Below are 22,170 nucleotides of genomic sequence, written 5' to 3' on the forward strand. Positions count from 1 at the left end.
AAGTGAAGAATGGGGTGGTCTTGTGTCTTCCAGTAAAGAATGAATATAGACGTGTATCTTAAGAGAAGGTATCTTATTACGTAGTGAAGTAGTCTAGTCTTGGCAACAATAGACCATAATCTATCTGATAATGTTTAGGTTTACGGTCTTGTGTAATACTTAATCATGAGGTATGGGTCTTATCTGGTATTATGTGGTAGGGTCAGACTGATGATTACACTTAGGATCTAGTTTGAGGTTAGCATGAGTATTAGGTTAAGGATCAGGAAAAAGGTTTTTTTGAGTTTCCCATTAGAAAAAAAATTAAACATTAGGAAAATTTATAATATATTTTACAATAAACTAGATTCCTACTAAAGGTAAAAAATTAGAATTCGAGTCATAGAGATACAGAGAACAAAGCGACAGAGCAGAGCAGGTATGATTTGGGAAGTGGAACATTCTCAGCACTGCATTGACACTGACATCGCGGTGGTGTAATAGTGTGTGTTGTTCTGGTTTGAGTGGATCAGACACAGCAGTGTTGCTCAAGTTTTTCCACTTACTGACACACCTACCTCGTTGGTCCACCTTGTAGATGTTAAGTCAGAGACGATAGCTCAATATTGACTGGACTGTTCTGTGCCCAGGCGGCACGGTGGTGCAGCAGGTAGTGTCGCAGTCACACAGCTCCAGGGACCTGGAGGTTGTGGGTTCGATTCCCGCTCCACGTGACTGTCTGTGAGGAGTTGGTGTGTTCTCCCCGTGTCCGCGTGGGTTTCCTCCAGGTGCTCCGGTTTCCTCCCACAGTCCAAAAACACACGTTGTTAGGTGGATTGGTGACTCAAAAGTGTCCGTATGTGTGTGAATGTGTGTGTGTGTTGCCCTGTGAAAGACTGGCGTCCCCTGCAGGGTGTATTCCCGCCTTGCGCCCCATGAATCCAGGTAGGCTCTGGACCCACCGCGACCCTGAACTGGATAAGCGGTTATAGATAATGAATGAATGAATGAATGTTCTGTGCCCAGCAGTGACACTGAGGGTTTTAAAAACCCCAACAGCACTTTTGTATCTGTTCCACCCATACCAGTGCAATACACACTAAGACACCACCACCACCACATTAGTGACACTGCAGTGCCACCACCCAAATAATACCTGCAATGTGGTGGTCGTATGCAGGCCTTGACCATTGAAGAACAGAGTAAACACCAGTTAAGGAAGCATTCTGTGGAGCATAAAGTTATTTTAAGTATTATTTACTGCTTTTTTGTGACCAAAAAATGGCCTAATCATGCAATTAGTCATTGTTTAATTATTTATTAATAAACAGTGTTGTCTACAATGAACAAGTTTTATTTATATGAAGTTTTATTTGTGTCTGTATGAACAGGTAGTTTCTCTGAGCATCTGGACCAACTGCCATCTCGGCCAGAGGGTGTGGACAGTCCAGAGAGCTCCTCCAAGCCGTCCACTGACACTGGCGCCCACCTGACCACCCAGAGACTGGAAAGCACTGAAAAAGCCAGCAACAACATCAGCAAAGTTCACAAGTCTGTGTCTGCCAACGCGTTGTCTCTGATGATCCCTGGTGGTGAGTGTGGGTGTCAGTGTTTGAGCATTTAGCCCCTTGTGAAGTGTGAAGAGAAAGATTATGCTTTTGTATCCCTGCAGATTTCACACAGAATGTAGCAAACTGTGTTGAACTGGTGTGTGCAAGATTAAAGATGTTTGAAATTTGGCGTGGCTTGGCTCCCGCTGTGAAACAGCTAAGTGCTGAAGCCATGTCCTCTTGAGCAAAGAGAGCTGCAGCAAGCTTGGGCAATCTCAGCGGTTCAGAGGGAGAGGAAAATCCTATTGGTCTCGCTTACAGCAAGAGAATGAGCCATAACCATTACTTCAGCAGTTTAAAGGAGCCATATCATGGAATAATATCATTCACTTCTCAGGCTGTACAGTTCCAATATGAAAATTTAAATATAAAATCTTTTTTCAAATTCATTCTCTCTTTGACTAATTAAATATGTTCTCCTTTTAACATGGCAGTATGGCTCCACCAATTCAATTGTTATAAGGAGTGTTGATGGTAACTTAATGAAACAGATACACGTTCATAACATGTGTAGACTGCTGCTGTGCACAGAATCTACCTACAGCAACCGTACATTTCTGTCCTCTGAGTGAACCTTTAGGACTTCTTGCCTTGAACTTGAACCATATAATTCATCACTGAACACCTTATCCAGCTCCTCCATATTAATAATTATATACTAAAAATGTGACTAGATACAGAACGTTTAATGTAGTGTGCACTTTCATTGTTCTTCCAGATGTTTTTGGTACGTCTCCGTTGGCGAGCCCTATTTCTCCATACTCCCTGTCATCAGACCCCTCCTCCAGAGACTCGTCTCCCAGCCGTGACTCCTCCCACTCTGCCACCAGCTCACAACAGCCAGTCATCATTCACAGTTCAGGAAAGAAGTTTGGCTTCACTTTGCGAGCTATTCGAGTCTATGCTTGCGACAGTGACGTCTATACAGTCTATCACATGGTCTGGGTAAGAGTCCTTGGTGGAATTTAAAGTCCATCTATTCACTTTTAAATTATAAAATGTGTTCCTGTCTGGATTACTTTAAGACTGAGACACATACAAGGCAGCAGTTGGGTAGCAATTTTGGGAAAGAATAATGGTCAGAAACATAGAAAGCAATGTGTAACAGTTTTCAGATATTCTGGCATTAAAAATAATAATAATAATAGTTTGCAGCACTCATTTCAAAGAATAGATTTTTACAGTTTTCTTCAACAAACTATTGAAATCACATATTAATAATCTCTTAGATTTATAAACCCAACCCTAATAATCCCAAAGAACACTGATGGATGCTGACATTACAGTGATTGGATAAAATGCATAGAGTATGGCATCATTTCCAGGGTAGTACAGTCACGGGATTTGTCCTAACTGTAATACTGTATTTTACTTTTCTGTTAGAATGTGGAAGATGGGGGGCCTGCTCATAAGGCTGGACTCAAGGCTGGAGACTTGATCACTCATGTGAATGGAGAAACAGTCCATGGCCTTTTACACACCGAGGTTGTGGAGCTACTACTGAAGGTCAGGATTCAATATTCAATACTAAAACAGTATTAAAGTATTCAGTATTAAAAATTTTCACATTTTGTGGACGTTTACTTTTTTTTAGACAGATATTTAGTGTACGCCTGTCACAAGAATCTTATTATTGACTTATCGTACTATATATGGATATTACCTCAATAATTGTTGCTGACCTCAGTATATGATTGTCACTAATATTGGACGTCCCCAATATTTTAGCCATGTTCTGTTCTGTGGTTTTCTGTGGTCTCTCTATTCCGGAGCCATTATGTGGATTTGTTTAAAAAATAAAAGTGATTTTATTATATTTATGCTTTATTTATGTGTGTTTAAGCATTGTTATACTTCAGGTCCATTGTCTGAATATTTCTAATAATTAGTTTTTTGCTTATAAAAAGTTAATTGCTCTCAAATGTTTCTGTAATTCCATTATTATTGTTTTTAAATGACAATAATATCAATGTAAAGTAATGTTGCCTGTTCGTTTACAGAGTGGAAGTAAGGTTGCTATATCCACCACTCCTTTTGAGAACACGTCTATCAAAACTGGCCCAGCTAGAAGAAATAGTTACAGGAGTAAAATGATAAGGAGAACCAAGAAGCCAAAGAAAGAGAAAACACAAGAGCGGTAGGTACTTATTCCTGCATCACAAAATGTACCACAGTTCTCCACTAGAGGTAGCTGTGGTTCCATTTGTTTTACTTGCTTCCTGTTTATGTCGTAAGAGCCTAATAACATCAGTATGAATATTCATATTCCATTTTATTAGCTCCACTGACCAAGCAGGGGCACTGTGTAATTCTGCAATTACAGACCATGGTTAACCCTGTTCTTCAGCACTCAGGACCTACAGTGGCTACAGTCTGTTATTGTAGAATCACAAAATGCACCCATTTGGTGACTCATTACTGTATATAGCTCGGGATCAATTTGAAATGTTCTGTATCTCCAGGAGGCGATCAGTGTTCAGACGTTTTGCCATGCAGCCTTCTCCACTGCTTCACACAAGCCGTAGTTTCACTTCCTTGAACCGTTCACTGTCTTCTGGAGAGAGTCTGCCAGGATCCCCCACACACAGCTTGTCTCCTCGTTCTCCCACCACCGCCTTTCGGCCCAACCCTGATTTCACCCAGTCAGGTGAGTGGTCTTCTGCAGGTCGTAAGGATATATTGTTTTGTTACAGTATTGAATATTGTCCCATTGTCCCAACCATCAATAAGTCAGTACCATCAAAAAGTAGCAAATATATATCTTTTTTAATTTAAATATCTTCTTTTCTACTGTTTGCAGGTGCCACTTCCTCTCAGAGTAGTTCACCCAGCTCCAGCGCTCCAAATTCCCCTGCAGGCTCTGGCCACGTCCGCCCAAACACACTGCATGGCTTGGGCCCTAAGCTGCCTGGGCAGCGTCTACGTCAGGGCCGGCGTAAATCCGCAGGAAGCATCCCTCTTTCTCCACTGGCTCGAACACCTTCACCGACCCCTCAGCCCACCTCTCCCCAGCGGTCTCCTTCCCCACTGCTAACCCACACAGTAGGAAGCTCCAAGACCACTCAAGGTTTTCCAGCCAAGATGCATTCACCCCCTACAATCGTCCGGCACATGGTGCGTCCTAAAAGTGCTGAGCCCCCTCGCTCCCCGCTCCTTAAGAGGGTCCAGTCCGAGGAAAAGCTCTCCCCTTCCTACCCAGGGGACAAGAAGCATCTCTGCACCCGAAAGCACAGCTTGGAAGTAACTCAAGAGGAAGCGCAGAGCGATGTAGCATCCGGAGGTGAGCATGTACTGCAGTGTGTGGAGGAAAACTCTGAACCCCCTGCCATCACCCGAGTGAGACCTGCTGAACAGGGCTGTTTGAAGCGCCCAGTCACTCGCAAGGTCGGACGGCAGGAATCGCTGGAGGAGCTTGATAAGGAGAAGTTAAAGGCCAAAGTGGTGGCAAAAAGGCAAGACTGGACTGAGAGACGCGAATCCCTACATAAACAAGATGCGCTACAAGAAGCCGAGGCTGCTGTATGCTCTCCCACCAATGACGATAGGGAAAAGGGGCTCCCTGGACGAGGTACAGGCAGACCCCAAAGTAGCAGTGAGCCTGGCTTTCTTGAAAGCAAAGCAGCAAATGCCACACTTAAAGATGTCTTATACAAAAAACTGAACACCAGGACGTGTGAGGGCTTAACAGAGTCGCTCAGCAGCACTGGAGACTGTGTAGCAATCTTAAATGAAGGTGTAAGATCAGGCCCAAGTCAGGGAGACAGGCAGCTTTCCAGGCAGATTAAAGAGGGTAATAAACCAGACAGGCTTGATTACAAAGCTACAAACATTGAATTTGCCAGAAAGAAGCATTCTTTTGAGGAGCGTGAAGACTGCATGTGTTGGATCAGCCCTGGTGTTCATGAAAGTCTTCACTTCAGTGCAACCAGATCCAAAAGTCTCCAACTGGACTCTGCTTTGACTTTAGATCATACAAAAGGATCAATAGGCTGTGTCCATGCCACACCTGGAATCAGTGCAGAGCCCCTGGGCTCTAAACTGTTCAGTGGGCGTGGGGAGAGTGCGGTGGAGAAGCTTCAGATGATTTCCTCCACCGAGGGGTCCATCAGGAAGACTTCATCCGAGTACAAACTAGAGGGACGACTTGTGTCTTCCCTAAAACCTTTAGAGGGCACTCTGGACATAGGCTTGCTCTCTGGGCCTAGGGTTTCCAAGACTGACACGTGTCTCTCTAAGTTGGCCGGGGGCCAGACTGAAAGTGTTGGACTGGCTGGGTCTTTGCAGAATCAGAGTGAGAAGCAGAATGTCCTTAAAAAACAGACATCCTCACCACTGGTAATGGAAAGTCACGGGGCCATTGTGACTCTGAGCAGCAAAAACACTTGGAAAGAGCAACCTGCATCTAGCAGAGAAAGCATAGTTTGTTCCATTAGCGGTGATGGAACTCCAGAGACAAATAAGCAAGGTGAAGGCTTCAAGTTACAGGTCACGTCCACTAAAATGGAGCCAGCAGACCCTTGTGGAAAATCAGAGGCGAAGTTGAAAACAGCCCAGGAGATGAGGGCTGCTCGACACAGCACTCATTTTGCTTGTGGGAAAACGCCCTCAATCAGAGAGGTCAGCAACGAAGACCAAGACGATGACATAGAAAACCCAGAGGAAAAACCTAGTCAGCAAAACAACATTGCCGACACAAATACGCCCATGACCTACGACTGTGTTGTGAAGCCAAACCTATCGACACCATCTGACATTGGTTTTACCAGCAAAGAGTCAGGTGTCAGTCCGCAAAACTTGAAGCCAGCTACAGTATTTGAGAGCACCGACAAAAATAAAGCAGCAAAAACAATAACAAGTGTGGCAGCAGATCTAGTGCATCAATCAAGGGCTGACAAGGACAAAACTGATACACACAGCTCAGCTTTGGTTTCTACACAATCTCTGCCTCAAAAAAGAGAAACTTCTCTTCATGCGCTGCACTCAGGCTTGGATTCCGAACATTTAGCAGCAAATGGATTGGTCAAATCAGAAAACACGATCCCAACTGTAGATAAGGGTTCAGATAAGACTCCCGAGAGAATAAAAGGCACACCACCTTCACATGTCAAATCTGAACAGGCACGTCCACAGGACCTGGTTCAAGAAAAAACTACTGCTCCAAAAAGTTTGTCTACTTCCCCCACAATCATAACCTCCGTTTCTCCTATGCCTCCAGCTACAGCATCTTCTGAACCAGGGAACCCTGTTATTAAAGGTCCATTGTCTCCAGATGCTTCTCTTCCAACCAAGCAAAGAAAAGGCAACACCAACCAAAGTTCCAGACCTGTTCCTCTTAAAGCCATGCCTCCCGTCATTTCCCAATCACCACAAAGCATAGAAGACACCCCACAGCACTCTAAGGAAATAAAGTCAGGCTGCAGCTCAAGTGTACGGTTCCCACAAATACCAGCCAAAACAGTAACCACAGCAGATTCAACAGATAGAAAAACTGGTTCAGATACCGTCTGCAAAGATAATTCTGTCAAAACCAAAATGGCTATTTCTGGAGATGGTCCTGAGCAATGTGGAGGCAAGTCTACAAACGTAGACAAGGAGCGCACAACCCATGTGGTCTCAAAAGATTTGAAAGATGAATCCACTTTACCTGCGAAGCTTGTCAAAACAGCAGTATCGAGTGAGCCAAGAGAAGAAGTGCCACAAAACAGAGAAGTATGTTTGAATATGAACATAAAATGTACTGTAGTAAGAGACGGTGTCAATACTGCATCTGTCAAAAGTGTAAATTTGACAGAGAGACAAGGAGTCCTAGCCCCAAGTCAGACACTCTCCGGTTCTGTGTCAAAGCAGGATCCGAGTGCCAGTCCTTCTAAGATGAAAGCTAGCGATAGTAAGACTCGTCAAACTGTGGAAGTTCATTCTGCAAAACTTCTTGAAGAGAAGCTGAAACTCATGAATGCTCCAGATGTGTCAAGCCAGAAGTCCAACAAGCCAGCTCAGCCTGAGGTTTGTGGCAAAGATCCAGGTCTCTCTCAGGCAGTGTTAAAACAGCCACAGCAGTCAGGTACTAGTGCTCCGGCAAAACCAGGAGCCCTGAGTTCCAAGAACAAACCCAAAGTAGAGTCCCCGTTAGTTATGAACTATTGTGCTAAGGCAGCTGAAGACAGAGGAAAACAAGAGAGCAAGGCACCAGTGCAGACCACTGTTAAAGAGAGCACAGAGGTCAATCCAAAGGAGCAGAAAGAACTTTCTTCGAATTTATCTAGAGGTCAGCCGCCGAAAGATTCAGGGCAGATTCTGGGCAAAACTGGCTCCCAGTTGGCATCTGTGCCAGTGCTCCCTGTGCCTGCTGTTAAGGTTCAAATTCCCAGTGGCTCCCCTACAGTCAAAGTTGCTGGTGTCTCAATGGAGACATCTGGGCAATCCAGCAGAGATCCAGTAAAGCTTAAAGCGGACACTTCGAAACAAGACTCCTCACAGAAAGCCAACCGTAAAGACTCTCCAAGAGCCATGACACAGGCCAAGGAAGCCTTAGCGCCCAAGCAGTCCAAGGATCTGCCTCGAGGTTGCGCTAATAAAAAATGAAATGGGAGATTCTGGTCATTGCCAAGTCAACTTTGTCAACTATCTCTTTCTTTTAACAGCAAGGCAATCGATTTGTGTTTCCATGCATTGTATCATAATGCCTTCCTTTCTGAGGACCGGTGAAGCTGTTACTTCAGTGTTTCATAATGGCAGAGAGAAACAAGTGTGTGTGTGTGTGTGTGTGTGTGTGTGTGTGCGCACTGTTACTGTATCTAAAAAACATAGGTTTGAATGTAGACCTGACTTGCTGCTGCAGGTCTTTGTTTTCCTCTCTTAGTTGATTGTGAAAAAAGTCATCGTTGTATTTTTTCGTGCGAGGTAAGAGATACTGGTAGAAAATGTATGTGCAATCAAATAAGCATGGACAGAGTCAATGCCTTGAATAGGCGATGAGGAATAGTGCCAACTGAGCCTGTGTGAAGTTGTGAGAAACAAAGACGCAAATGCAATCCCAGTGTATTTTAATAATCAAGCATTTCTCTCTCATTCAAACTAAGGCTCTCAGTCAAAATGCAATGGTTTCACAGGCGTTCAAAAGTCATAGATGACATATTTGTAGCAATGGTGCTGAAGTCTCAGCACACAAGAAAATGCCACCAAATTTGTCCTTTCTTGTGTTTTTTTTTTTTTGTTTGGTTATTTTTTTTTTGACCTAGTGACAAAGCGTGTAGTTTTGTTTTGGGTAGTGGTGCACAGAGGGAATGCACTTTGTCCTGTGCTTCTCACCTAGAACTATTTTATAATGGAATCATCTTACGGTTCTGGACTCATATCTAGTGGAAGGGGCCTTAGGGTGTTTTTGGGCAGTGCAGCTTGCTGTTCTTAGCAGGTTGTGGCAAAATTCACATTCCTTTCACATACATCTCTACATTTACTAAAGATTAATTTTTATGCAATGTACTGTACATAGAGCAATGTTAATTGTACAAAAGGGCGGTCCATGGGATCAGCTGATTCTGAGTGTCGTATGTTTTATATGTATATATTTTGCTATGTCATATTGTTTGTATACTGTACTCGATATGTCTGTTGCTCAGTGACCTTTTCACCTGCGCAGTAAATGTCACTGTCGGAAATAAGCTCATGTAGAAAAAGGCATGAAGGTGGATTCATTTCCAAATGAGCTCTACTTGAAATTCTTTGAAATTCTAAGGACACTAATAGCAGTACAACCACAACTCATCCTCAAAACACGTAGTACTCTAGTGAACTTGTCCGGAAAACGGAATGCAGTGTGAATGTCCTCTTGATTTTGTGTTTTTGTGGTTGATTAAAGCTAATAGTGTCAACCAACTAAAAAAAAAAAGGGACGTCTGCAACAAAAGTACTATTTTTGAAAACTGAATGTTCAGATTTGCTAAGCTGTGTCTCACAATTCACGCTGGGTTTCCACATAAATTGTCAAGATATTAGGGCTAGTCTTTTCCACCATTAAATATGTTATTACACTGCAAAAAATGAATCGATAAAGTGAAAAATTAAATCTCGTCAATATATCTGATGTTTCTCATTGTGATTAAGAATATTATACAATTTCTAAACATTTTTCTGGAGCGTTTGGCTTGTTTTATCTTTAGAAAGTGTCAATGCACTGGCAGATAGTTTTGCTTGTTGGAAGCATTATTACTTAAAACGGGTAAAGTAATCCGCCAATGGAATACAACATGATTTAAATCAGTTAAAATTCGCATCATTCAGTATTTTTACAACAGTCTCAGTGAGAAAGGTTAGATATATCGACTCATTTCAGACATTTTTGCAGTGTATTAGTTTTTAGAATGAGGCAGGACAGAGGCAGTGAGGACTTTGAGCCAGGATTTCTGTGTTGTTTCTACTATACTCGCAATCAGTTGCGGTCAATCATTTACACCAGTAGGACGTGTCATAATTATCTAGAGACATTATAGCACTCACAGTAGAATTTTCAGATACATATTGGAAATCATTACATAATGCACTTCAGCCCCTGTGAGTGCCAAGACTTGTAAACTTGTCTCTAAATGTACCCATCCAAATATTCTTAGGAATGTTTATTAAAGTCATCATTATATAAATTTCTCTTGATCCGTAAGCTCTTGGCAAGTAACAGAAAATTAGAGACCACTGAATCACTACTAAAGGTTGAATATTTACTCTTTAAATCATGGTCCTTGTTGTACCACTTCCTCCTAAATGACCTTACCAGCTCTGCTGTATGTAGCCTATACCATGGCATTAAAATAATGTAGTATCTATAGATTGGAGTGCAGTATAAGAGCCTGAATATGAATGTGATATGAATATGAATGAATGCGCAAAGAAAAAATGTGCAAAGAAAAAGGAATGAATTTGATTGTAGAGATTTTAAACGTATTAACCGAAGTCTGAAGTTTTACTGTCCCTCACGAGGCCTGAGGAGACGAGATGCACCTTATTGCTTAAGTAAAATCATACGACATGTACTGCATTTCTGGACAAAGAATGAGAAATAGATCATAACTGAGCATAACGTGAACATTGAAGTAATGTGAATGTTTAAATGGGGTATATAATGTCATCCGTCATAGCCTGCTTGACCATGGTCATGAATGAACTAATGTTTAATGGATGGATCGTCTTTCTGTCCCCATGCCTTTTACTCTGACAATTGATGTTTAAATCCTTAACTAAGCACATGGGATTTTTTTTTTGTTTTCATGGATGTATATTTTGGAAATTGTGTTATTAATTTGCCAAATCTGTGTGCTGTGTCACAGGAGATTATGTCGTGATCATAGTGTGTGTATGATGTCCTTCATGGAGGTTATGCCGTTGAAGACTTGTCAGTCTGTGGTAGCCAGTCTCTGTTCTGAGTCTGTCAGTTCTAAAGGGTCATGCATAGTTTTCTCTCTCTCTCTCTCTCTCTCTCTCTCTCAAACTAGTGTTTTGTGTAGATGGCCCTGCTTTTTCTCATTGTTTGTCTTTTAGGATCTGTGCAATAAAAGATGTGGTTTTGAGTTTTGTATTTCACCCAAGGAAATTCTATGGATGTCATAGATGTTGTATTCTATACAAATATTTATACTTCTAAGGTTGTATAATACTGAAAATAAAAAGGCATGACAAAGTTTAGTTTCAGTTCATTATATGGGACATTATTGCACTAAAACCACCATATGTTGACATTTTTATGAGATGTTTTATTGTTTTAAAAACATTTTCCCTTAGCAGAAAATGTGTTGTTGTGTTGACTGTAAGGTACTAGACGTATTAGTACCCATCATTATCAAACCAGAACCTCCAAGTACTGGGGTCATGTGTTCCCTTCCTGGAAAAAGGTTCCCTTACAAGCATAATGAATTACGGTGTATGTGTGCATTTTTATTATTATTATTATTTTTTTAATGTCATTAAATCATAATTATTAATACGGCGAAACATTATTTACACATAAAAAGTTTTTCAGACTTAGATTTTCAGTTATTAATAAATTCCTTAATAAATTAGTACATTTTTCAATTCTCAAATACCACCTCTTGCTGTTTCACGTACCACCAGTTGTGCACGTATCACAGTTTGAGAACCACTACTTTAGTGAATGTGGATGAAGAGATTTTAAAGGGATTTGAAAGTAAACTGACCCTTTGTAAGTCCTTGGTCATGATTTTTTTTCTAAACGCTTTTAAAGACAACACTGGCTCCTAATATTGCATCTAGGCAATATTGACCTTAGGCATCATTTTTAACAATGATGGAGCACAAGAATATACTAAGAATTCAGTCCTCAATACTTAACTACTTAACACGACCAGGGTCTGGTGACTGATGATCACACACATTTCTTTCAAGAAAAAAAAAGAAAATCACTATATAAGGTACAAAGACATGATTAACCCTCACAGACTCGCATGACTATGTGAAAGTCTTGAATAAAATACTGATTTATATTTACCCATTCAGTAAAAAGCATTATAATAGCAACTCTAATTATAATTTAATGGTAATCACTAGTGACCCATACTATCTGTTTTGTAAGGGTTTCATTTCAGGGCAGAACAATTCGAGTAAGAAGTGAATTTCAGTCTCACAATGTCATGCACTAAAGGTGGACCAATATTGGACCAATTTGGACCAATAAGAAACAATGTATATAATAAAACTGCTGTACAACTTGATTTGGAATGGGATATTAGAATTAGAAGCTGGTGAAATTGTTTCTCACTTTTATTTTCTGATGGTTGTTTCAGCTGGTGCTAATTTTTATTTTAACTGCTTAATCTCATCTACTTAGTCTGTTTACACACGGCTGTATTCTCCATTCACACAAATGGAGGGGGGGGGGTAGTGTTTGGAAACAGAGATGTTTACATTTTCCATATTTCTGAATGTTCATATTTCATTGTTAAATAGGATTACAGTTTGTTAATGTTTCAATGCAATATTCAGTATATTTTGGGCATAACTAACCTTAAAAATATTTTAATAACCAATATTCAGCATAGATATATTTACTTGTTAAATGTTTATTTTAGGAGTAATTTATGTAAATGTTAATGTGCCCCCTTGTGAAAGTATCTAAATTATCAACTTAATGCACTCTGAAGTATTTACAAATTATTTAAATTTGGTTATTCGCTGTAAAAAAAAAAAGAGAGTAGGCATAAACATGCTTGACAATGAAAATTGCAAGGCTGGGAGCATTTTATTTATCTTCCTGATGTTTTATAAAATCACTAATGTGTTTGGTCACCTGTTAATTAAGAATGCCACACACTGTTGGGCCTCAATCTAGTTTTTTAACCAGAGTCATTCAAATCCAGACCTTGGATCCAGGTTCCAGGGCCAGATTTTAAAATGACCAGCTGGTACAGCACTATAGCTGCAATTGTTCATATACCTGACTGGCCAGGTATCATCATACAGGTGATGGATACCAATGTGGTATGTAAGTACGTTGCACTAGTAAGGCTGGATCAGACACAGCAGTGCTGCTGGAGTGTTTAAACCCCTCAGTCTCACTGCTGGACTGAGAATTGTCCACCAAACCAAAATATCCAGTCATTGTCAAGTATCCATCATTATCCAGCATTGTCAAGTGATGAAGGACTACTGCAGCTGCAGATGATCTACTTTTTCTGACTTTACATCTACAATGTGGACTATAAGGTACATGTGTCTAACATAGTGAACATTGAGTGGACTGTTTAAAATCTGCAGCTCTCCAGTGTGTGTACTAATACCTGTTTTTTACTAATACTTGTAATAATTGTAATACTAATTTCCTGTTACAATCTCATCCCGGTCAGGCTCACATGAGGGGTCCGTTCATCACAGGCAATGATACATTCACTCAGTCGCTCATACAGTCACCCTGTGGATATTTTCAGTCAAACAGGCAATGTCTGTTTTTGGATTGTAGGAGAAAACCCACATGGGAAGAGCAAATGAAAGTCATATAAAGCTGGGATTGAACAAACAATCCTAGGACCCTTGAACTGTGTGGTAGCAACTCTATCTAACACAATGGTGCCACACGCACTGATGTATAGGTTTTCTACTTCATAATAATAATAACATTACATAACTGAAAAGGCACATGAATACACAATGAACATATGACCGCCCCCTAGTGCAAGTTTTCTTATGCTGCAATCCAGACTCAACTTTAAGTGTGAATCACATTCCTTATTTTTACTCCTATCCCTTGTTTTGCAGTGTCATTTTTACGCTGTTACGCGGTGTAGCTTTTAAAAACTTCCCCAACGAAACAAGGCGACTCTCCAAGAGCCTAATACCTCGTCAGCACAGGAGCAGTGCTTCATTCCGAGGCTATAGCCGTGCTCTGTAGGCAGTTGGTCCAGTCCGCAGTGATATCAGACTAGAGCCCGTGGACGTGAGGTAAATTTAAGGTGTCGTACGCCTTCAGAAGTGTTCAACGATGAAATAGTATCACCCATTCCTCAGTTTTCTGTGATATGACACTGAATTTAGCTACTTATTTTGCAACTTTTTTCCTCAAATCTCCTGTTGAACCTTAAATGTGGCAGTAGTAATGTCAGACGCTGGAATGTAATTGATTCACAATTTAAAGTGGAACTGGAAATTAACTAGCTATCAGTGTACTATATGTTTTATGCTTGTTATCAATCAATTTGAAAACAGTCATAATTTACTGCCAGTGAAGTCACCTGGCATGTTGGAGGTATTGTAACAGGGTGCGGTACAGTACTGATAGCAAGGAACCAACATTACGCTTATACTAAAAATATATAAATAAATAAAAATAGCAACAGATTTAACAGTATTTAAAATATTGCCCCGTGGTAAACTTTTTCACATTTTATGTCATTGGATTTATTGCAGTTTTTCACACAAAACAATCATAACATTTCAAAAGTAAAAAAGAAGCAAAAAAAAAAAAATTGAATTGACTAAAAACAAAAGGTGCATACAGAATGGTAGTGAAAACCAAGTCCTTATCGGTTTTATGCCATCTGTCAAAGACTGACTGCCTCCACCTCAAAGCTATGATAAAACTTTGTATACAGGCTTTTTGTGTATTGGTGGCAATACAGCTGAATGATGAAACTGATAGACGCTTTGACAATACAGCTTTTGACTGTAAATGAAAAATACTGCACATTCAAAAATCTGTTTTTGTTGCTAGTTTCTTCTGAGAAATAAGAATCTGAGAACAGAGAAACTGCTGAGCATTGAGCATGTCTAGAGTAAGTGTTGTAACTTGAGTTAGGCAAATGAATTCTTCTTTCAGATCTTTTATTTATTTGGCAATGATTTGTTCCATTATCATTTACTTGAATATGTTCCCCAAAGTTAACCATTCATTTTTGATTTGACAGTTGTTGTTTTTTTATTTTTAATGCATGCAATGAAGAGAAAATGAAAACTGTTTCTTTGTGGGAATGATTTAAGAATTAGTGGCCACATGGTAAATAAAAGGGCTCTGTAGCTATCAGCCAAATCTAGTAACAATATTACAGTATTTCTAAGCTCCTGAAACACTAAAACCCATTCTTGGAACAAAACTAAATGTTATTTACCAAATTAGATTTGATGCAGTTTCACTGACAAAAACACTTTCTGCACTTTCATTCTGAATGGTAAACAAAGGCCGCAAAACTTAAACACACGGAACCCATAGATATTAAATTCAGCAGGGGAGGGAACAGGTGCAGTAATGTGTTTGGTACATGACAATAACAGTACAATAAAAGTGCAGAGTAACAGGGCAGGTGCATTTCTCTGCCTATAATATAGAAAGAAGACAGGATAAAAAGTATTACAAGGAAACTTGCCATTTCAATTTTACAGTATGTAACCTCTAATACTTTAAAATGGCCTCTATTTGTAGAAGGATAGCTACATAATTGTGGATAGACATGTGTTTCCTCACAACAACAGGAGACCAGTATTTATATCATCTGTCCCAATAAATCAATCTGTGTAATACAACTGTGTATTACTGAATCTTCACAGAGTCAGCTGTGTCCTGCATCACAAGCAGATACAGGTAAAACAAGCATATGAAAACCATTTGAGAACAATTAAGAAAGAATGGCATAGCTACAATATCAGTATTAAGTAAATGTAAGTAAATGTAGATGTACAGTTACACTACACACTACTGTAGGATGTACACTCTACTGTGAATAAAGAAGCACTCAGAGACACAAGGTTTGTTCTTCTGTTTCAGAAAATGAATTGTTATCTGTTCACTCTGTTTAGCGGATGTCTGAGTTGGAATCCATGGAGTGGCCATAAGTGTATCTCTTGGATGAAGCTGGGTTTAATCTAATAAACACTGAATGACTGACACTGTGTGTTGAAAATACAATCTACTGTTTCTTTATTTAATGATGGTTTCTTAGTATACATATAAATATTTAAAACATGTTTTTGTAAATGCAATAATATTCCATATTTTTGAAGATAGATTTTCTTCCTTCTGTGCCAAGAGAGCAGTGTTTTGTATTTCATCGCTGACCAATGAGAAACATCCATTTTCTGTTACCTCTTATCCAGTTCAGGGTCACGGTGGGTCCAGAGACTACTTGGAATCATTGGGCACAAGGCAGAAATACACCCTGGAGGGGGCGGCAGTCCCTCACAGGGCAACACAGAAACACACATTCACTCACAGACACTTTTTGAGTCACCAATCCACCTACCAACGTGTGTTTTTGGACTGTGGGAGGAAACCGGGGCACCCGGAGGAAACCCACGCGGACACGGGGAGAACACACCAACTCCTCACAGACAGTCACCCGGAGCGGGACTTGAACCCACAACCTCCGGGTCCCTGGAGCTGTGTGACTGCAACACCTACCTGCTGCACCACCGTGCCGCCCTCCAATGAGAAACATGCATTTCCAAAATAGTAACTTTACAAAAGAAGGGAAAAAAAAACCATCTTAAATTGTTAAAAAAAATTCAAGAAATTTTTGAGCATTTCTAATGGTTCATTCTTTCACACAACTTGAAGGACAGCTGCTGTGTTCAAATGATGTATGTTTTTGCTTGGACAGCGTTGATTTGTCCACAGCTACAGTTTCTCCTCTGCTCAACAGAGGGCAGTATCACATTGTTCTTTTCATATTACAGTGACGGGCTGCAAACAGTGTCAGGCCGAGTTACGCAATGCTCACATCCAAAGAAGACACCCACAATATAATCTACATATAAATAGAAAGAAATCTTTGTGGAGATTACGATGTCACAGTGAGCAGGGAGCGTGCTCAGTGCAGCCAGGAGATTATTGACCACTGAAATCCAAATGTTAATACAGGGAACATGACTCCAGAGGGGATTTCATGACCTTATGTATTAAAAGTGTGTGGTAGCACCATTGAATTTAATGGAATTGGGTTCTATACTCTTTATGCATCATGTCAATTATTCAGTGCCTGGTGTATAAAAGCTTTTGCATAATTCATATTGTAGTCTAGGCTCAGGCTTTTGTGCCTCAATTCTAGTATGTAAAAAAAGAAAAACCCTGAGGAGTGCTTAATATGTGTCTCTCTAGCTGCTCCAATCACTAGGAATGAGAAATGTATGACATATGTCTTTAAGGTCACATGAAACCTCCCATCGATATTGCACAGCAGTAAAACAATATTTAGAAGCCACCCCAGCATCCAGGGAGCAGTTAGAAGCTAGGTGTCTTGCTTAAGGTCACTTCAGCTGTAAATGCTGTGGAAGTAGAAGGTGTTGACTCACCCACCCCTCCCTTTTTTTTTGTTTAGTCCAGGGGATCAGACCAGGGACCTTTTGGCTCCTAACCCCACTACTCTGACCTTTAGCCCATGGCTGTTCCCTAAGCTACTTTAAGGTGCTCCCATTGTAGACACAGGTGTACATCTGTGCTTGTATAATTTACGTAGAAAAGCTTAAATGAAATTGAATGCCCTGGTCTTGCTGTTTGGGACTGCTACTGCAGCAAACAGAGAGACACTCTCCTATTAACAGCCATGTCTTCAGAGAAAATGCTGCATGAACAGGTGGACATATAGTGTGTAATTAGCATAAAGCTATTCTTAAAACATTGGAAAAAGGCCTCAGTTTTCATGAGATTTATTTTCCCCTGTAATTGTAGCCGGCTGGCAAGAGGTTCAACGAAGTTCAAAATGGGAACCATGGCAACCATGCTGTAATATAATAAAAAAAAATAGCGGTGGGAGAGGACAGGGAATGCAAGAGTAGTAAGAGAAGTTGTGACCTTACAGAAGCACAGTGGCAGTGATACTAATGTGCTGTTGACTCATGTTGAGCAACACAAAACTAGTTTAACAATGACAGAATTTTCCACAAACCTTTGTCTGTCTTGGCTCAATGCCTCACTATCTTTAGAGAGGTATGTACAGATATTAATCTCTATTGCCAAGAACTTAGTGTTAGGCGATAAGTTCTGGCATCTTTTTTAAAAACTCATGGGCTTTTCTTTTTTGGTCATATCCAGGTATTAGTGAAGCTTTTTTAAATGATGAAAACTACACGTTTTAAGTGTGGCACAAAGAAAGGTCTCTTTTTTGGGCACATTTATACAAGTGCTATCATGTTTAACAGTTTAAAACATAACCCAAAATTAGTTATCAGTGAGCTTCATGTTTGGTTGTACATTTCAAAATGACATGACATTTAATAAAAATTAAAAAAAAACTAGAGTGACCATACACACCCACACCCCACACCCACACTAGTGATTAGTAGCAGTGAACACAATCATCCAGGTCAGTGGGCAGCCACCCTCTGTGCCTATGGAGCATTTCAGGGGTTTGGTGCTTTGCTGTTTGTAGGGATTTATTAAGCTATGTCTGCCCTCTTTTTTTTTCCCTTGTGCAACAGATCCATGGCAGTGAACACACACACACACACACACACACACACACACACACACACACACACACACAAACGTAGCAGAGGGCAGCCATCCCCAACAATCAGGGAGCAGTTAGGGGTTAGATGTCTCGCTTAAAGGCTAATCAAATCATGACTAATCAAAAAACACTTTTTTATAAAATTCAGAAGATGTTTCCTCACCATTTGCTAGCTCTCAGGTTGCATTGCGTGCTCGAAAATGTTCTAAGGTATTTACAAAGTTACAATGGTTATTTACAGCTGCAAAATCAAGAATGTTTTAGTGCTGAGGAGATTGATGCCAATGACCTGTCTTTGGTTCAGTTGCAGATAAACACGTTATTAAGAGTTATTATAATAATAAATTATAAATAAATTATAATAATAAAGAATTATTATTTCAGCAAATCTCCACCAAAGCTCAAGAGGAGGCATGAGGTTCCTGGGCTTTTTACTGTAACAGGGATTCTGTTAAAAATGGCTGCCCCCACCTGGGGTACCCATTCTATGAAGCTTAAACTGGTTCATGTAAAAACAGTCATAATACAAAAATAATAAATATTCACTTTCATAAACATTTTATATCACAAATTGCTGGTGAAAATGACTCCTTTATTTATTTTATGCCACATTATATTTACCCTTAATGTTCGTGCTTTCATTTCTATCGTATCCTGTGTTGTTTTATTAATTGTTTTACTTCATGATCATTTATGAGGCAATGCACCTATTATTAGGTGTGCTGTTCGCACAATTGCTGTGTTTGTCCAAAGCTTTTAAGCACAATGGCGCAATAGAATCTCGCCCCCTCGTCGTGACACAGAAAACGCTAGCACCCAGAAGCCCCTGCGACCCTCCACCCACGTCAGCAGTGGAGTCGTGATGGTGCAGATGCACTTGTGCCCACACGCAGATGCAGTATTAGTAAGCAGAAAAAAAAGCCTTCCCATTCCAGACTCAAATCCTCTTAGGGATTTTCTCTCTCTCTCTCTCTCTCTCTCTCTCTCTCTCTCTCTCTCTCTCTCTCTCTCTCTCTCTCTCTCTCTCTCTCCTCTCTGTCTCCCTCCCCATGGCAAACGAAACAGGGCAGAGAAGTCCTTGTGGTATTAAGGACAACTGTCCTGACCCTGGTCAGGCCTAAGTCTCCAGCTACGAACAAAGAGAGAACAGCAGGAGGCCCATGACCTAGATCTCTAAATTAGACATCAATGAATGATCTGCACGTGGAATCCCTCTCTACCCCCGCCCCTTCATTCCCGCCCTCAATTTAAATCAATCTGACAGGACCCCTCCGCCAAACCAAAGAACATAAAGAATGAAAGAAGCACCCTTTTTCCCTTTTCTTCTTTCATTTTCTGTTTATTGTATTTTACCCTTCCCTTCCCCCACAAACCTCACGCTCGTATGTATGGACACGGGGTAGAGGCAGGGGTATGGTCCATTGAGAATGTACAGTAATAAACATTATACATCAGCTGCTCCAGGCTAAGGCCCCAAGTACAGTGCTGTGGGATTTCACAGTGGCAGATCTTTTTCCCACACATTTACAGGACACTGTTTGGGTTCATCTCCAAGGCCGCTTCACAGATAAGTTCAGTTTATGTGCGCTTAAACTTGGTCTCAAAACAAAGACAAATTTTACAATCACATCACATTTTTTGTTTTTTTCTCTATCTTGTTTTTGGAGGGGGTGGAGGGGGTGGGCCCCAGACAAAGAAACATAGCATGAATTATGTTCTGTTTCATGACAAATAAGGGTTAATTACATCATGTACATTCAATGTAAGTTAGTGGCTTGGTGTGTCTGTCTCTTTCGTGCATCAAAATCTGATTTATCCGTTGCCAGTCTTTTTGATGTCATATGACACATCTTTCAGATCTTTCAGGCCAATGTGTTTTGTCCTGTCTTTAAGTGCCCATGATTCCCTGGTGGTTGCTAGGTAGATTCAACTCTCCCATTAGCTGGGGCTTAATGAGTTGAGCTGAAGGACTTGCATGTCATTAATTGTTCATTTAATGTTTTGGTTTTGAGAGAAGAAACATGACTCAAGATACAGCGCTGACTGCAAACATTAGAATATGTTTGTGTTAATGAGCCCTTACAGTGAAGAGCCATATATCAGATGTTTAAAATTTCAGTAGCACTGCTACTAAGTTTTACAGTGTGAGTAAAGATTGAAATGTGTACAGTAATAATCAGAATAAATTTATTCAGTAATTATTTAGTGGCTGTATAAAGAGAGAGAGAGGGAGAATTGCGCCAACTCTGTTGACTCCAATGGACAAGTTTATTTTAAAGCAACGGTGGATCATGGAGCTTCTCAATAGTTCCCGGAAGTTAGAGGCAGACACCAGCAGCGCCGTTGAGTTACAGCAGATCAGACGCGAGTATGATGCACGTTTAAAGTTTAAGGATGAGTTTAAAGAATGAGATTTTAAATTATCAGCACATCTATATCCAATTAATATCCAAGTGTGTTAAAGCATGGCAGCGGATTTCCCCACTAAATTATTAGATTTGGGGAATGTTAGCAGTCAATTAGGCTGTAGGACTTTGAGTAAAGTATAAGTATAACCTACAGCCTGGAAGTGCCTTCTCATAATTTCCCAATGGAATAAATCCTAAAATTAGAGAAACATTATTCTAGCGTGGTGTTTGTCCGGGGGAGTATTTGTTAAATGTTACTGGTCGAGTGTAGAGTTGTGAGTGGAGAAGGTGAAATGAGGAATTATTTTGCAGTAGAACTATTTGGAGCCTGTATGAGTCAGGTGACCACCAAGCATTTTGGACTTCCTTTTGCGCAACTCTATATGGCTTTGGTGGCTGCTATATTTTGAATTGAGGGCATCAAACAATGTAATTTCTGGTTTACGAATGTTTTAAAAAAAAATCACCATTATGGGCCTTTAGTTGCAAGGGCTAAATTAATGTGTACTAACTACAATACAAATTGCTTATGGTGCTTTTCCACTGCATGGTACTTACTCTACTTGAACCTACTTGGCTCTACTTGCTTTGTGACCCATGGTACCCATGAAAGTACAGCTTCCCACAGAAATACAGTTGGTGACCTGGTAAAACACAGTCTCTACGGGGAACCTCAAGCTTTGGAATCCACAACAGCGACGCTAATGTTAAGCCTTGTTTACTCAGCATATTGGTGTTTTTGTCTTTGGGACTGAACATGGCTCCGCGCACCAGTTCAGACAGATCAGTGCAGTTTTTCGTTCCTTGTTTTCCTCGCTGAATTCTTTCATCAGCCACCAATCCAAGGAACGATTTGAACCTCTTCAAAAGACCACGGTGTAGTTTTACAAGCTGCCATTGTGAGTTGCATAAAAATAAATGCAATCTAAATGCAAGTCTAGTTGGTGCTAGATGTCTAATTTCAGGGTTTACACATAACATTTAGTCCCCCTCTGCTAGGCACCAAATCTGCCTAATGGAAAAGCAGCAAAAAAAAAAAAAAAAAAAAAAGAGTAGAACTGAGTCGAGTCGAGTAGGTACTGTGCAGTGGGAAAGGAACATTAGTGGTGTCAGTGGCAGTTATATTATTTATTATGTTATATTATATAGTGGAATTATATTTTTACCATTGGTATTTTTGTATTTGGAAAAACAAAGCCTAATACTCATCATTTCATTTCACTCACTCACTCACCCACC

At 40.3% G+C, this 22,170-nt stretch overlaps 1 protein-coding gene across 7 annotated transcripts in view; it reads left to right on the plus strand.

The window, feature by feature from the left end:
• Positions 1-11,243, plus strand: part of mast4 (microtubule associated serine/threonine kinase family member 4) — a 140,616-nt gene extending 129,373 nt beyond the window's left edge. For all 7 annotated transcript variants that reach the window (XM_066657980.1, XM_066657989.1, XM_066657997.1 and 4 more), the window contains 6 exons: positions 1,371-1,571; positions 2,308-2,534; positions 2,973-3,095; positions 3,590-3,726; positions 4,052-4,236; positions 4,390-11,243. In XM_066657980.1, the coding sequence (XP_066514077.1) occupies positions 1,371-1,571; positions 2,308-2,534; positions 2,973-3,095; positions 3,590-3,726; positions 4,052-4,236; positions 4,390-8,171 (4,655 nt within the window). In that variant the 3' untranslated portion in view covers positions 8,172-11,243. The remainder of the gene's footprint in view (positions 1-1,370; positions 1,572-2,307; positions 2,535-2,972; positions 3,096-3,589; positions 3,727-4,051; positions 4,237-4,389) is intronic.
• Positions 11,244-22,170: the final 10,927 nt, after the last annotated feature.

This window comes from Hoplias malabaricus, chromosome 2, assembly GCF_029633855.1.
Source record: "Hoplias malabaricus isolate fHopMal1 chromosome 2, fHopMal1.hap1, whole genome shotgun sequence".
In the NCBI taxonomy this organism is placed as follows: Eukaryota; Metazoa; Chordata; class Actinopteri; order Characiformes; family Erythrinidae; genus Hoplias; species Hoplias malabaricus.